Source organism: Thalassophryne amazonica, chromosome 7 (assembly GCF_902500255.1).
Source record: "Thalassophryne amazonica chromosome 7, fThaAma1.1, whole genome shotgun sequence".
Classification (NCBI taxonomy): domain Eukaryota; kingdom Metazoa; phylum Chordata; class Actinopteri; order Batrachoidiformes; family Batrachoididae; genus Thalassophryne; species Thalassophryne amazonica.
The window spans coordinates 19,965,504-19,982,984 of NC_047109.1; the positions used below are offsets into that span (position 1 = coordinate 19,965,504).

Here is a 17,481-nt window from a genome sequence, read left to right on the forward strand (position 1 = left end):
TATTTGATGGAACTTTACTGATCCCTTAGGAAGACTCCCTCTGAGTTTTTTTTTTTTTTTTTGGTTCACTCAGCAGCGGTGCATAAGCAACACCTAAGTTCTGTCGAGGAGAAAAAGGGGACACTCAGTGCTCTGGCCAAAATCCTGCCACTGCAGCTCCACGCTCGCTCCTTTCAGCTCACATGCTGGCTGTGTTTTCAGAGCCGTGCGCGCCCGTCAGTGCAGGTGGAGCTCAGTGTGATGAGCAAATCTTCTCATTGTTCTGCTTTGCTCACACTCTCTGGGTCAGAGGCAGTGTTTATTGTTTTACATGTTTGGATGACATCTTAATTTCACATTAGCAATGCTAAAATATCGCCTGTGTCACCTTGCTGCACAGCCAAAGAAACACAGCTTTTTGCCACAAAGCGATGCACTAAAGTTAAACTCTGCACACCCAGGAACATCACTGCTCTGGTAGTACCTTTCTCTGGGGAATCCTTGGATACCACTGGAATGACTTTAAATGGACTAAATGGACTGCATTTATATAAAGTTTTCCCATCTACATGAGATGCTCAAAACGCTTTACAATAATGCCTCACATTCACCCCGATGTCAGGGTGCTGCCATAAAAAGGTGATCACTACATACCAGGAGCAACTAGGGGATTAAGGACCTTGCCCAAGGTCCCTTAGGTCACGCTGGGATTAGAACCAAGGATCCTCTGGTCTCAAGCCCAACGCTTAACCACTAGACCATCACCTCCCCAAGAGTGGAAAGACACTTTGTGTTGTATTCTCACCTCCCCAAGAGTGGAAAGACACTGTGTTGTATTCTTTGGAACCACAGGTGAAGGACAAAAAAGACCAAGGCTGTAATACACAGGTGTCCTTCTTCCATCAATCATCCTTCTTCCTCAGATCAAACATCAGCATGGTGCCGAACAACAAATAACATTCATGATCTTACCAGACGGTGCCGGCACGCAGCCCACTGGAGAGATAGTTGGCCTTATCGATGTCTTTGGTGAAGACGGCAGCTGCTAGGCCGTATTTACTGTTGTTGGCTCTGTCCATCACATCTTCCAGGGTTTTAAACTTCAAGATCTGCATCACTGGACCAAATATCTGTGAGAGGAGACACCAAATAAGAAGATAAACACCAAGCCAATTCACTTCCATTGAATAGCACCAGACCCACAACATCTCCATCTTCATCTCCATGAAGACCAAGCCTTTCCATTTTTGCAGCGTTCATCCTTGACCCAAAATACATAAGCATACAAAAGGCAAATGTCAGCTCTCCCGGGTTTTTGTGTGATCGAAGCCCCCCCCCACACACACTTGAGCTATATTACAACCCCAATTTCAATGAAGTTGGGACGTTGTGTAAAATGTAAATAAAAACAGAATACAATGATTTGCAAATCCTCTTCAACCTATATTCAGTTGAATACAACACAAAGACAAGATATTTAATGTTCAAACTGATAAACTTTATTGTTTTTGTGCAAATATTTGCTCATTTTGAAATGGATGCCTGCAACACGTTTCAAAAAAAGTTGGGATAGTGGTATGTTTACCACTGTGTTACATCACCTTTCCTTCTAACAACACTCAAGCATCTGGGAACTGAGGACACTAACTGCTGAAGCTTTGTAGGTGGAATTCTTTCCCATTCTTGTTTGATGTACGACTTCAGTTGTTCAACAGTCCGGGGTCTCCATTGTTCTATTTTGCGCTTCATAATGCACCACACATTTTCAATGGGTGACAGGACTGGACTGCAGGCAGGCCAGTCTAGTACCCGCACTCTTTTACTACAAAGCCACGCTGTTGTAACACATTCAGAATGTGGCTTGGCATTGTCTTGCTGAAATAAGCAGGGACGTCCCTGAAAAAGTCATGCTTGGATGGCAGCATGTGTTGCTCCAAAACCTAGATGTACCTTTCAGCATTGATGGTGCCATCACAGATGTGTAAGTTGCCCATGCCATGGGCACTAACACACCCCCATTCCATCACAGATGCTGACTTTTGAACTTTGCGCTGGTAACAATCTGGATGGTCTTGTTCCTCTTTTGTACGGAGGATATGACGTCCATGATCTCCAAACACAATTTGAAATGTGGACTCATCAGACCACAGCACACTTTTCCACTTTGTGTCTGTCCATTTCAAATGAGCTCGGGCCCAGAGAAGGCGGTGGCATTTCTGGATGTTGTTGATGTATGGCTTTCGCTTTGCATGGTAGAGTTTTACTTTGCACTTGTAGCTGTATCAGTGAACTGTGTTAACTGACACTGGTTTTCTGAAGTGTTCCTGAGCTCACACGGTAAGATCCACGGTAAGATCCTTTACACAATGATGTCCGTTTTTAATGCAGTGCCGTCTGAGGGATTGAAGGTCATGGACATTCAGTGTTGGTTTTTGGCCTTGCCACTTACATGTAGAAAGTTCTCCAGATTCTCTGAATCTTCTGATTATATTATGGACTGCAGATGATGGAATCCCTAAATTCCTTGCAATTGAACATCGAGAAACATTATTCTTAAACTGTTGGACTATTTTTTCACGCAATTGTTCATAAAGTGGTGATCCTTGCCCCATCTTTGCTTGTCAATGGCTGAGCCTTTTGGGGATGCTCCTTTTATACCCAATCATGACACTCACCTGTTTCCAATAGGTGTTCTTTGAGCATTCATCAACTTTCCCAGTCTTTTGTTGCCCCGTCCCAACATTTTTGAAACGTGTTGCAGGCATCCATTTCAAAATGAGCAAATATTTGCACAAAAACAACAAAGTTTATCAGTTTGAACATTAAATATCCTGTCTTTGTGGTGTATTCAATTGAATATAGGTTGAAGAGGATTTGCAAATCATCGTATTCTATTTTGATTTACATTTCACACAACGTCCTAACTTCATTGGAATTGGGGTTGTATAATATACAGGGCTGTCCATAAAGTATAGGTCCTTTTTATTTTTTTCAAAACCTATATGGATTTCATTCATATGTTTTTACGTCAGACATGCTTGAACCCTCGTGCGCATGCGTGAGTTTTTCCACGCCTGTCGGTGACGTCATTCGCCTGTGAGCACTCTTTGTGGGAGGAGTCGTCCAGCCCCTCGTCGGAATTCCTTTGTCTGAGAAGTTGCTGAGAGACTAAACCTGTGAGACACATCGAAGTGGACACGGTTCGAAAAATTAAGCTGGTTTTCGGTGAAAATTTTTTCCTGTGGCGGAGTGTCGTGGTGGCTGCGAGCCGATGTTGCAATCCTCGTACGTAAGCATTGAAAGCCGAGATAGGCATGCCGAAACGGAGGCGTTCTTTGTCTCGCTCATCAAGCGAATCGGTCGCGATGCGTGAAGCCTCCGCGTGGCTTTCCTTGACAAAGTCTCTGGTTAAAAGTGAAATCTGCCGGAAAATGGCTGATGTCCAGCTCTTGTGATTACCGGAGAAAGAGCACACAACGTCTTGTATCCACAGAGCTATCCGTTTAGAAATGATACGGTGTTTTGTGCCACGTTGTCGCAGCTCGGAGCGTGGTGCGCCAAGCGTCCTTAAAGGGGTCCTTAAAGCGACAGTTAACAGTCCTTATTCTCTGTGAAGCCCGCAAAATTTTCACCGAAAGCCAGATAAATTTTTTGAATGGTTTCCAGGTGCCAGTTTCTAACAGCTTCTGAAAAAAATCTGATGGGGGAAAAAAGTCCTTTTCATTCCGCCATTTCCAGACAATGAAATTCCGACGAGGGGGCGGGACCACTCTTTCCCAAGGCGTGCTCACAGGTGAATGACGTCACCGACAGGCGTGGAAAAACTCACGCATGCGCACGAGGGTTCAAACTTGCCTGACGTAAAAACATATGAATGAAATCCATGTAGTTTTTAAAAAAAATAAAAAGGACCGATACTTTACGGACAGCCCACGTAGATTATTATTGCTTTTTTTTGTTTCTTGATCAAGAAACTAGAGCTTATTAACAGGCCCCCTGTGTTCAGTATTTGTCAATAAACACGTGCGTAATGTTGTGAATGTCCCACACTGTTGGCAGCGGCACCCATCACATATTTTACTTCAGTGTGTGCGCTGCCCTGAACCCACAGTGTTGTGGCCTCACACACACTCCCACAATCGCTTACCATTTCATTTTTATTGACAGGGTACCAAATAAATGATCCCTGTGTGTCTCCACGTTATCTGTAGCACACACACACTTGGTATCATTTCTTTTCTGTGTTCATGTGACTGATCTAATGGAGGGGAATTCCCACCTCCCAGAACCTATTTACATGGATTTCCATATTTAAATAGGAGTGTTGAAAGGGAGCATGGTGCATGTGCGCTCAATTCCACATTCAGTGGGATGTATAGACGGAATGTGCGTGGATCCGTGCGTATGCACACTTTGATATATCTGAATATTTTTGTACTTACACCAGTTTCTGGGGTTTTGGTGTGCACCATGTGTCAGTAGGAAATCCACACAAGTCTTTGTATACAAGGCCCCTGGCCTGGACTTTCTGCATTTTTTGTACCTCCTCTTTGGCAATGGTCATGTTGTCCTGGACATCCCCAAAGACCGTGGGCTGGATGAAGTAGCCTCTCTCAGCAGCCGCTTCACCTCCACACATCAGCTTGGCTCCCTCTCTCTTCCCACTGCCGATGTAGCCCAGAATCTTGTTGAACTGCTCCTCATCCACCTGCACGTGTCAACATACAGAGGACAGACTCAAACAGGGTGCATGAAGACATTTGAGCTTTGTGTTTTCTGAATGCCATTTTTCTGTTGCTGGGGTTCAGCCTGGAGCTCCATTTGTGTCAACATGTTACAGAGAAGACATGTGGAGCGCGAGCATCTCTTTCTCTCTCTCCCTCAGGGAGTGGTAGGACGGCAGCCATCCAGAGGTTTGACAGCGGTCATCTTACTGGCACATTCTGACCCAACCATCCAGAGTTCTTTTCAAAACATTGTGGGACTTTGTACTTTCTACTTTTCATCCTCTGATTTATCTCAGTAATAAAACAAAATACTTTAATCATTTACTCAATTGCTATTAATCAGCAACATGGTACCCTCTTCAAAACGAAACTTCGTAACATGGACAGTTACAATTATTTGTAAAAATAACACTTAAATTGTTCACTTTTACTTTGGCATTTACCTAAAATGTCACACATCGGATTGATAATCTCTTTTATTGCTTTGCAAATTTGGACAATTGGATAAATCCACCAAAATATACCAGATTTCAGAGCATGTTGAAAATGGAGCATCTCTGATTCACTCAAACTTTCATTAAATGAGGTTATTATTCCCAGCACACAGTAAGATATTGGTGTTAAAAATGAGGTGTGATTCTGATGTTACCCACTTTAAAAACTACAGCTCTTGGCAAAATTCTATTGTAAATATCCAATAGGTGGAGATAGTGCTCCATTTCAAGAGCTGTGGAACACTTTCAAACATGTTGCTTATAGTAGTAGATTAGGTGCATGGGTGCTGGTGAGAAAAAAGTTTTTGACTGAAGCTTTTTTAGTGTTTGACGGATTGTGTGGGATGAAGCGGTACAACACGAGCACCAAAGGCACACAGTCCTCTCGGAGGACTGGCATGCCCTCCAGGAAAACTTTTAAGAAATGGTGCATTTTGGTGCATTCTGGGAGATTCTGGACACACAATTCTTACTTTAGACAAAAAGTGTATCTTTGACTGCAAGAAAAGTTGTATACAGTGACATCTGCCAATTTTTTATGCTACCACCACAGTCCAATATATCACTATATAATATGACATCCAAATATTTGTTAAATGTTATATGAAATAATAAAAGCTTCAGATCAATGATCATTCTCTACATCAAAATATGAGAGCAAATAAAAGTTAATGATGATTTGCACATAATGATGCATACTTTCTCTGACTGAATAGTTACCAACTTCAGTTAGCATCACTGACAATGATTCAGTTTCTTTGTGAATTTAAATTAAAAATAAATTAGCAAAATGGTTACTACATGAAACCTATGAGATTATCTGACTTCAGTTCACTCTGATATCATATTCAATATCTACTCACACTTTCCAGAGTTTTTTCTGTAAAATCATATTTTAATCAATAATAGTAAATTGAATCAAATGTGAATGTAAATTTTTCAGAGTTTTATTATAACTTTTATTTTAGTTCATGACTTCACCTTATGCAGTGACTGGAAGGATTTTAATGTCAAAATTCAATTCAAATGTATGCAGGTATGTTTCTTTGTTTTTTCCAAACACACCACAAACTGCTTGAGTGGGCACATCTTAATTTTGATGGAGTATATAATCAGAGCAGTAAAATGATCAGTCCGTGTCAACGCCACACTGACCACCAACCAGTGCTGACTAGGGATGGGATATTGAGATTTTATCGATATCGATACCATCATCGATTCCGCTCATTGAGCTGATTCTTTACTCTTGTGAAATTTCTGTGTATTAAAATTAGGCTTTGCAGGTTTTCTATGTCAACGACATTTTATTGAGTCTTAAAGTAAACAAATATGAAATTGTTTACTGGATCCTTGATCTCTGGACATAAATAAAAATCAATAAAATCTGTAGTTTTTGTCAAAAGCCTTTCCTTTCAGACATTGATGAGACAAATGAAAAAGGTGCGTTTACACATAAGCAAGACGCGTTACGAATGTCATTTTTCTGTCGTTCGTGACACATTCCTGACATTCTGAATGTGACTTAACACACCTGAATAGGTTTCTTAATAGTGCGTGTTGGTGCGTGATATTCTTGATATTCGTGGAGCATGTTTTTGCCTGTCAAAAAATCTTCCACGAATGTCACACACCACCCTCATTTCGTCTCACGTTGTGGAGATCGCAACTGAGCGTGTTGATCCGTCTTGAGTAGTGATCCTACGTGACAACGTTCCTAGTGGTTCCTGTGATGGTTCTTGGAGCCCAAATTGTCACGCGTTATTACGAAGTGACACAGAACCTGTCAAGTTTTGACACGACTTGTAAGGCGGCATTACATTTCACTGTGCGCCACGACAAATCAGTTTTCTGTCACGTGTGCACAATTAAACTCAGCTCCACAGCGTTCAGTTTGATGCAGTATGCCGAAGAGGAACAGTGACGCGAAGTCAGCCAAGTGTCGTTCCACAGTTTGTGCTGAAGCTCCTCAGGATGTTCCTGCAGGTGTTCCACCTGCTGTTGTAATCGATGAGCGGGAGAACGAATCTGAGCAACCAGAGGAGTGAGAGGAGACTCACGTGCAGCCAGACATCTCTGCACCTCCTCCAGTTGGGCGGAGGAAGAAGCGTGCACACAATTAAACCCTCCTGCACGCATTCAGTTTGATTGCTGAGACCAAGTTGACTAAAAGTCTCATTTCAGTGCTCTTCAGCGCGCTCCTGCAGGTGTTCCACCTGCTGCATGTGCCTGATGTTTGGGAAAACGTGCGAGACGAGAGCCGCATGAAGCCACACATCTGGCTCTGTCTGTCTCGTCCTCCTCCTCTCTGCGCCACTCCATGGCACAGAGCCCAACTATGCATGCAGTCACAAAGTTCTACTGAAAAACTGGAGCGATCTGAATTCGGTTGGATGAATATGGGTGTGTGTGGAGACAATTCACCTCATTCACAACGTGACAGAACTTAACGATGCGCTGTTACACGCAATAGCGCGCAACAACGCGGAACATTATTCTTGACCGTGCATAATGGTTCCTGATAATTCTCCAGCAACACGTGCCATTAATAGTAACGTGTGGTAACAGGTTGCAACAGTTCCTGAGGACACCTGATGCCTCTGCCCCGAATCATCACATTTGTGATCAGTGGCCAAGAATGTGTACTTCGTGGCATTCGTGACTTGTCGTCGTTATGTGTAAACGCAGCATAACTCCACAGTCCCTGAGCTGGGCTCTTGCAGCTGGCTGCACTGAACATCACAGTCAATGTAATTCAGAAAAAACGGAGGACATCTCATTTTGGGAGGGGGAAAAAAAAAAAAAAAACAAAAAAAAAAAAAACAGTTTTGGTCTGTTGTGTTTGTTGTCTGTATTACAACGTTTGGACAGAGGTGTCATTTGATTTAAAATGGTGATTCGCTTTGAAGTTATTAATTCCCACCAGAATCTATCTTTCCAACTTTAGTGTTTGTAGCTGTGCAGTTAGTCCCACAAAACAGGAATGGAAGGCTGATTCTCATTTCTTGCTCGCAACAAGACGAGTCCCAGAGCACAAAGGTGACTCATGATTGACATCTTTAAATGGCTTTGAGAGGGGTTAATTAAGAAACTGCAGACCTGGCGCTTCTGAAAAGTAGCAAAGCAGAGAACCAGCGAAGCAGCAGGTCGAAGTGCTACTCTGCTGGTTCAAGCATCAAGCAGAGTTGCTGCAAAAGCAGCGGGTCTTCAATCAATGTAGAGAAATAATCATTTTTCCAATAAACACCCCCAAAAACAACAGCTGCTCCGGCGCAATGTGAACTGAAGGACCAATAAGGGAATCATTAAGCAAAAAGGCTATTAGTGGACCAGCCAGGCGCCTGAAAACCCTCTCTATAACTTTTTTCTGGCATGGAATGTCAACAGCAGGTATCCATACTGGGTATATTGTTAATAGTATGACAAAGCAAACTAGGGTGGATACCACCTAAAAATTTGCATATTAAGGTCATACTGAGGTCAGAAAGGTCAAGCGCAATAGTGCAGCAATACCTGGCCAAAACTGTATAAATTATCTCTACTTTAAAATAAATAATGTAATTTAAAATCAAATTGAATTCACATCAACTCAATTCACATCAACATCAGTGGAAATGGAAGCAGTACTGAAACATGAGCTCTCACCAGTGCCCCTCTCGCTGGCTAAGCCTGGAGGACAAATGAATGTGACATCAAAATCAGAAATCATCAAAATCTTGATGACTGGTCTGAATGTTTCTCCAGATGTTCCACCAACTGACATGAAAACATGTGTGTTGACTGATGGACATGCTCTCATCCAGGTACTCGGAAAACCAACAGGATGTCACACATTTGGCAACTACGCTGACAAATTTATGAAGTCAGTAACTCAGCATTTTGGACAACACACAACAAGAGTTGATGTTGTATTTGACCGCTATCAGGATGACTCCATCAAAGCTGCCACCAGACTGAAACGACAAGCAAAAAAGAAGCCTGTCCGCAAGGTCAATGAAGGCCCAGATGTTCCATTTCCATAGTTATGGTGCAACTTCCTGGCCCTTGATCAGAACAAAGTGGACTTGGCACGGTACCTCTCTGATGTCATTATGCAGCAGAGCAGTACTATTCCAGATCAAATGGAATTAGTCACAAGTGGTGGATTCCAAAATCCTGATGATGCAAGATCTTCAAAAAGACAAAATGCACACCTTGCAGCCAATCATGAGGAGGCAGACACACGCCTAATCCTTCACTGCTGTGAAGCAATCAGTGCTGGTTACCAGAAACTGCTCATCTTCTGTAGTGATACAGATGTGTTGCTACTACTACTACTACTACATCATATGGCAACCAAAGCAACAGAAATATGGATGATTTCAGGAAGCTCAAAGAATCGAAAGTGCTACCCAATTCATACAACTGCCAACAATCTGCCACAGCCTGTAAGAGAGAACATACTAGGATTTCATTCACTGACAGGTTGTGATACAGTTTCATCATTCAGTGGTTATGGCAAAAAGAAATGTTGGAAACATTTTCTCAGCCAACCACATCTCTTGGGGGGCATTGGGCGTGATGGGGATCTTGCTCCAGTTGAACAGTATGTTTGCCAGATGTATGGTATTCCCTCTCTTTCAAATGTTGACCAAGCAAGGCTACACTTATTTGGCAAAGGTAAGAAAAACTTAGACATGCTGCCATCAACAAGGGATGCTCTTGAGCTACATGTCAGACGTGCAAATTACCAGGCCAAAATTTGGCTACAGGCAGACAAAGAGCATATTGCTGTACCAAACCCTGTTGAGACTGATGCATGGAAACTGGATGTAAGTATCCTTACACCAGTTTGGATGAGATTGCCACCTATTTCAGATGCATGTCTTCAGCTGGTGACATCAAAGTGTGCATCCACATTATGCGTTTTAGGAAAGACGTGAAGTGCACTGCTGCATGTGGGTGTGACGCTATAGACTGCTGCAATCCTGGTGGCCAGGATACATAAATAATTTAAATAAGGCAGACAATGAACATCATTTTGGACATTTGTGCTTGATGGATTCAGAAATTCAATTATAATAATATACAGTGCTTGAGCATACATCTATGCAGTTGGCCTTCCTGACCTTGAAATGACCTTATATCTCACAACTGACCTGTGGTGCCTAGACTGTCCACTTGGGAAATGCTATAATATTGTTTATTTATGTTTATTACAACATATTTTTGCAATACAAGTGAGAATATAGGCCAAAAACCCATAAAAGTATATTTATTTTAGGCGAGTTTCAATAAATGCACTTTTGACCTTAACATGACCTTAATATGACCTTAAAATTCAAAATCTAGGGTGGTATCCACCCTGCCTATTTTTGTTGTCCTATGACCTATTGATCCCACATGGATACCAGCTATTAACAAGCAATGCCCATAAAAGTGTAAAAATGACATGTTGGCTGGTCCACTATATTGATGTCGGTGGACTGAATCATTTCTTAACGACGCCTAACCAGACACTGAAATCTGTTCAGCTTCACATGTCGATCACAGTTTTTTTTTACCGTCTCCATTCCACTTTCATTATGAAACAATGTCTTATTCATTATATTAATTGTAGTGTGCTTACCTTTGATTACAAGGAGCAAATCAATTCTATACTGAAACGCATGCGGTGCACGAAGCCGATGTCTCGACTCTGTGCTTGAACCACACATCAAACTGCTTCATTAGACCCGAGCTTCGATTTCTGACCAAATTCTGACCAATCACAGCTCATGTAACTAGTCTGTCCACTTCGGTTTCATTCAAGAAATGGCGCTATCACTTTCATTTTCACCCATTTATACATATATTAATATACTAAAACACTGAGATAACGGAATATTAATTTTGACTTTTACAGAAAATAGTCATAAAATGGAAAACGCACCCATGCAGGTGTAACACTAATTTTACACACTTTAAAGCTGGAGGTATGACACAGATTTTACGTACTTTAAAAACTGAGGTGTTGCACTGATTTTACATACTTTAAAAAATGAGGTGTGATGCTGATTTGATGCAATTTCACAACTAAGGGCCCGGTCACACGGCATGACGATAGCTGAACGAAGGAAGAAAGTCACACATTCACAAATCATTGAGAAAAGGTGGACGAATCCTGCACTTCTCCCATCACCGAAAAGCCTGTGAAACAAGAGCGCATAAAGGAACGAAATAAAACCAAAACTAACAAACAAAAAACAAAGCGAACGTCGACCTTGACGCTTTAAACAAAATCAAAACGAAACATTCACAATGACGTGACTTCACAGTGGGTATGAGACTGAGCGCAGCCAGCCCTGTGCTCATGTCCACAGCACCTGCAGGTGCGGGATCTGGTTGTCTTGACAACAGGTTTGTCTTGACAACAGGTTTGTCTTCACAACAACGTGTGCACATGCAGGCCAGCCACAAACGGCTGGAACGTGCGTAAATAGTTAAAGTAGTTGATAAAACATTATTGCCGCTATCATTTCTGTATGACAATGTTGCTTTTCGTCCCACACATGGACGAGTAGCGTTCAGCTAGTTGGATGTTTAGTTATTGATCCGTTCAGATATCAGTATCAGAGAATCAGAATCAGAATTGCCTTTATTGTCATTGTAATTTGCATTACGAGATTTGAGTGCAAGTCCAAAAAGGTGCTTTCCGTGGTGCAAGTAATTTTTAGCCAAATAAAGATAGTGAAATTTAACAGTAAATTATATATATAATTGTATATGTACAACTAATATAGACATAAGGTAATATAAAATAAAATGAAATGTGGACCAAGTAAAATGTAAAACGAGACTTATATACAACTGTGGAATCATATTGCACGGGAATATTGCACATGGTTTACAGATATTGCACAAGAAACCTGAAAGGGGTGGGTTAGAGTGATTTGTTATTGTTCAGTGCAGTGATCGCTCTGGGGAGAAAGCTGTCCCTGAGTCTGTTTGTCCTAGTTTTGATTGACCTATACCGTCGGCCGGAGGGCAGTAGGTCAAGCAGGTGGTTGCTGGGGTGGGATGTATCTTTGCAGATGCTGGCAGCTCTGCTGAGGTAGCGAGAGCTGGCAATGTCTTCCAGGCTGGGCAGAGAGCAACCAGTGATTCCCTGGGCCATTTTGATCACTCTCTGCAGCGCTCTCCTGTCTGCTGCTGTGCACTCCCCGTACCACACTGTAATGCAGTACGTCGGGATGCTCTCGATGGTGGCTCTGTAGAACAACCCCAGCAGCTTCTCTTCCGGACTGTTCCTCCTGAGCACCCTCAGGAAGTGGAGTCGCTGCTGGGCTTCTTCACCACCACTGTGGTGTTGGCAGTCCAGGAGAGGCTGTCAGAGAGCTGCACGCCCAGGAACCTGATGGAGCTGACCCTTTCCACACAGTCCCCTTGGATGTTGAGCGGGGCTGGGTCAGCCCTGTTCTTCCTGAAGTCCAGGATTATTTCTTTTGTTTTTGTGGTGTTCAGCGGCAGGTTGTTAGCTGAACACCATGCTGTCAGTCGACTTACCTCGTCTCTGTAGTCAGTCTCATCCCCCCTGAAATGAGCCCAATCACGGTGGTATCATCCGCAAACTTTATGATGGTGTTTGTGGGATGGGTCGGAGAGCAGTTGTGCGTGTAAAGGGTGAACAGGAGGGGGCTCAGTACACAGCCTTGAGGGGAACCAGTGCTGAGTGTGATGGTGGAGGAAAGGTGGAGGCCAAGTTTCACGGACTGTGGGTGGTTAGTGAGGAAGTTCTTGATCCACTGGCAGATGGGGGTGGAGATGACCAGATGTGTCGGTTTCTGGACCAGGCTCTCCAGGATGATGTGGTTGAAGGCTGAGCTGAAGTCCAGGAAAAGCATCCTCACAAAGCTCCCCTGGTGCTCCAGGTGGCTCAGCGCATTGTGGAAAGCTGTGGTGATAGCGTCCTCTGTGGAGCGGTTTGCCCTGTAGGCAAACTGGTGGGGGTCCAGAGTGGGAGGCAGACAGGCTCTGATGTGCTGAGAGACCAGTCTTTCAAAGCACTTCATGACCACAGGCGTAAGTGCAACAGGCCTGTAGTCATTTATGCTCCCCACTGCTGACTTCTTTGGGACTTGAATGATGGCCTGCGACAGGGACAGGTTGAAGATGCAGGTGAAAACTCCAGCCAGTTGGTCAGCACACGTTCTGAGTACCTTTCCAGGTACACCATCAGGGCCGGCTGCCTTCCTGGGGTTCACCGCCTTCAGCACACATCTCACTTCGTGTTCCTGAAGTGTTAGCATGCTAGTGCTGGAGGGTGGTGGGTGTGGAGTTGCTGCTGGTCTGTCTGCTTCGAAGTGGGCAAAGAAGCAGTTCAGCTCCTCTGCCAGCGAGGCGTCAGACCTAGCAATTCCTGGGTTGCTGCTTCTGTATTTGGTTATATGGTTTATTCCCCACCACATCCTTCTGGGATCATTTAGAGTGAAGTGGTCCTCTATCTTTTCCTTGTAGGCAGCCTTGGCCTCTCTGATGCCTCTTTTCAGATCAGACCTGGCCGCGCTGTACAGGGCCCTGTCCCTATTTAAAGGCGGTGTTGTGGCTTTTTAGTAGGGACTGGACTGCACTGTTCATCCAGGGCTTCTGGTTTGGAAAAGCCTGACTCTGTCAGTGTCAACACAGTTCTTAATGTAAGAGTACGGTGTCGGTGTACTCCTGCAGATTGTGGCTGTAGAATAGATTCCATACAGTCCGTGAGAAGCAGTCCTGTAGCTGGGAGAGCGCTCCCCCAGGCCAGGTTTGGATTGTCTTCCGTTGTGGCTTTGTTTGCCTCAGCAGGGGGGTGTAGGTGGGTGTGAGGGACAGGCAGAGATGGTCTGATCCAGCAAGATGGGGAGGGGAGTGACTTTGTACGCGTTTCATGTTTGAGTAAACATGGTCCAAAGTATTTTCCCCTCTGGTGGCACACTTCACATATCACATATCGTCAACGTTCGTGCAAGACGTCGGACTTGGGAGGTTGGACGAAGTTGGACGACAGTCAAACAGAATGCTGACGGTATGGAAACTACGCAAACGATGAGGAACCATCAAGACAGAAAGCAAAACGGAGTACGGACGAATTGAATTGTCATCCGGATTCATTCACATTTTTCAACAGTTTTAAAATTCTGACGAAGCATCAACTGCAGGAACAAAGCTAGACGACGGTTAAACAATGCCTCTGAAAATCAACCTAAGTCCAGATTTCTTGTTTCGTTTGGGCATCAGTATCCTTCATTAGTGCCGTGTGACCGGGGCTTAAGGAACGGGACAAAACTCAGAGAAAATATCTAATGTTGAACACTGCTGGACGGACACAGTTAAGTATCAAACTCACTCACGGAAAATAATATCTTGTTGGACAGATTGTGGTTTCACAGCTGATTCTCTCTCTCACTCACTCACTTTTGGAGACTGTCTTAAGCTAAGACTTTATTGAGAGAAGACAAAAAAAGAGAAAGGAAGCAGGAGTAAATCAGAACCTGGACAGACACCATTTGATCCAGACCAGCTGATCCTTGGCAAAGGGGTTTCGGGGAAAATGAATGATGTACAGTATACTCAGAGCTCTTGTAAAAACTAAAAGCCATGAACTGAATGGGATATGTAACACTTAGACGGGACCTTTGGGTGGATATTTATTTTAATGACGGCTTCCTGTTATAGTATACCTTTCAAAGTGAACTGACTGTAAACATTTATTGGCTAGTTTGAAGGGATTCTGTCTCCATCCTGCCTCATGTCATTGTACTGACACTTATTTTACTTATTTCTCAGCTTCTCTCGTTTCACTCTGCCACAGCAGATCCAAGGTGGACCTGTATGCTGATTCGGCACAAGTGTTATGCTGGATGCCCTTACTGATGCAACTCCACATTAAGGGTGGTCTTGAACTAGGAACCTTTCGCACTGTCCTGCTCACTGTAGTTGAGCAGAACATTCCTGGTGTTTGATTAGTATTGAGAAATAATTTGATTTCAGATTAGATGAAATTGACAAAAGATGCGTCTGACAGGAGAAGAGGATTAAGCCTCCAAGGACGATACCTATACTGCGTTAGGAATACAGATTCTCGTGACCAAAGGACCATGACCTGAGATGACTATGGTTTCACAATTGCACCTGGTTACAGAACAAATGAGCCTTTCATCCAGGAAGAAGGTATCTATATGAGAGTAGCTCTTATGAACTGGGGAGAAAAAGGAGTATGCTCTATAGGTGGGATTACGACACGTCCACATATCTACTACACCATAAGTTTTAAGAAAAAGTGGATAGTGCGTGCTGACCTAGACACAGAAGTCTTTTTGGACAAACTGCGATCTAATGCAGGGGAAAGTATGCAATGTATATTATAAAGATAAGACAAGATATAAAGATACAACCCCAGTTCCAATGAAGTTGGGACGTTGTGTGAAATGTAAATAAAAACAGAACAATGATTTGCAAATCCTCTTCAGCCTATATTCAATTGAATACACCATAATGACAAACTAATGTTGAAACTGATAAACTTTATTGTTTTTGTGCAAATATTTGCTCATTTTGAAATGGATGCCCGCAACACGTTTAAAAAAAGTTGGGACAGTGGTATATTTACCACTGTTTTACATCACCTTTCCTTCTATCAACACTCAATAAGTGCTTGGGAACTGAGGACACTAACTGAGTGTCATGATTGGGTATAAAAGGAGCATCCCCAAAAGGCTCAGCCGTTCACAAGCAAAGATGGGGCGAGGATTACCACTTTACGAACAACTGCGTAAAAAAATAGTCCAACAGTTTAAGAACAATGTTTCTCAACGTTCAATTGCGAGGAATTTAGAGATTCCATCATCTACAGTCCATAATATAATCAGAAGATTTAGAGAATCTGGAGAACTTTCTACACGTAAGCGGCAGGGCCGAAAACCAACACTGAATGCCCGTGACCTTCGATCCCTCAGGCGACACTGCATTAAAAACGGACATCATTGTGGAAAGGATCTTACCACATGGGCTCAGGAACACTTCAGAAAACCACTGTCAGTTAACACAGGATCTTACCACATGGGCTCAGGAACACTTCAGAAAACCACTGTCAGTTAACACAGTTCATCGCTACATCTACAAGTGCAAGTTAAAACTATACCATGCAAAGCGAAAGCCATACATCAGCAACATCCAGAAATGCCATTGCCTTCTCTGGGCCCGAGCTCATTTGAAATGGACAGCGCAAAGTGGAAAAGTGTGCTGTGGTCTGATGAGTTCACATTTCAAATTGTTTTTGGAAATCATGGACGTCGTGTCTTCTGGACAAAAGAGGAAAAAGACCATCCAGATTGTTACCAGTGCAAAGTTCAAAAGCCAGCATCTGTGATGGCACCATCAATCCTTAAAGGTACAGCCAGGTTTTGGAGCAACACATGCTGCTATCCAACGAACGACTTTTTCAGGGACGTCCCTGCTTATTTCAGCAAGACAATCCCAAGCCACATTCTGCACGTTACAACAGCGTGGCTTTATAGTAAAAGAGTGTTGGTACTAGACTGGCCTGCCTGCAGTCCAGACCTGTCACCCATTGAAAATGTGTAGTGCATTATGAAGCGCAAAACTGACAATGGAGACCCCGGACTGTTGAACAACTGAAGTCATACATCAAGCAAGAATGGGAAAGAATTCCACCTGCAAAGCTTCAACAATTGGTGTCCTCACTTCCCAAACGCTTATTGAGTGTTAGAAGGAAAGGCGATGTAACACAGTGGTAAACATACCACTGTCCCAGCTTTTTTGAAATGTGTTGCAGGGCCCATTTCAAAATGAGCAAATATTTGCACAAAAACAATAAAGTATATCAGTTTGAACATTAAATATCTTGTCTTTGTGGTGTATTGAACTTAATATAGGTTGAAGAGGATTTGCAAATCATTGTATTCTGTTTTTATTTACATTTTACACAATGTCCCCATTTCGTTGGAATTGGGGTTGTAAAAAATAATCTAAAACTGGTGAAGTTAAAAAGAAAATAACTTTATAGTACAAATCACAGGATAAATATAACCATTTAATTTATTTTTCATTTTACTTTTTTTTTTCTTTCCATGATGTTAGGTGAGGCACAGCCTCCTCTGACCACACGTCACTGCTGATGACACCATCTCAGACGTTACTTGCTGTAGGAATGATGTGTTTCTTAATGTACCTCATTGCTTTTTCTGCGTCCGTGAAATCTTTTTCTTCTCCCTTATGTGTGACATGAAGACGGGCTGGAAACAGTACGCCAAACCGCCAAAGTTGCGGAG

The 17,481-nt window shown here is 43.0% G+C and overlaps 1 protein-coding gene across 2 annotated transcripts in view; it reads right to left on the reverse strand.

The window, feature by feature from the left end:
* LOC117513698 (aldehyde dehydrogenase, mitochondrial-like) overlaps nt 1–17,481 on the reverse strand; it is a 127,332-nt gene that overhangs the window by 12,278 nt on the left and 97,573 nt on the right. For both annotated transcript variants that reach the window (XM_034173939.1, XM_034173940.1), the window contains exons 10-11: nt 4,523–4,687; nt 952–1,109 (exon numbers count right to left, since the gene is read on the reverse strand). In XM_034173939.1, the coding sequence (XP_034029830.1) occupies nt 952–1,109; nt 4,523–4,687 (323 nt within the window). The remainder of the gene's footprint in view (nt 1–951; nt 1,110–4,522; nt 4,688–17,481) is intronic.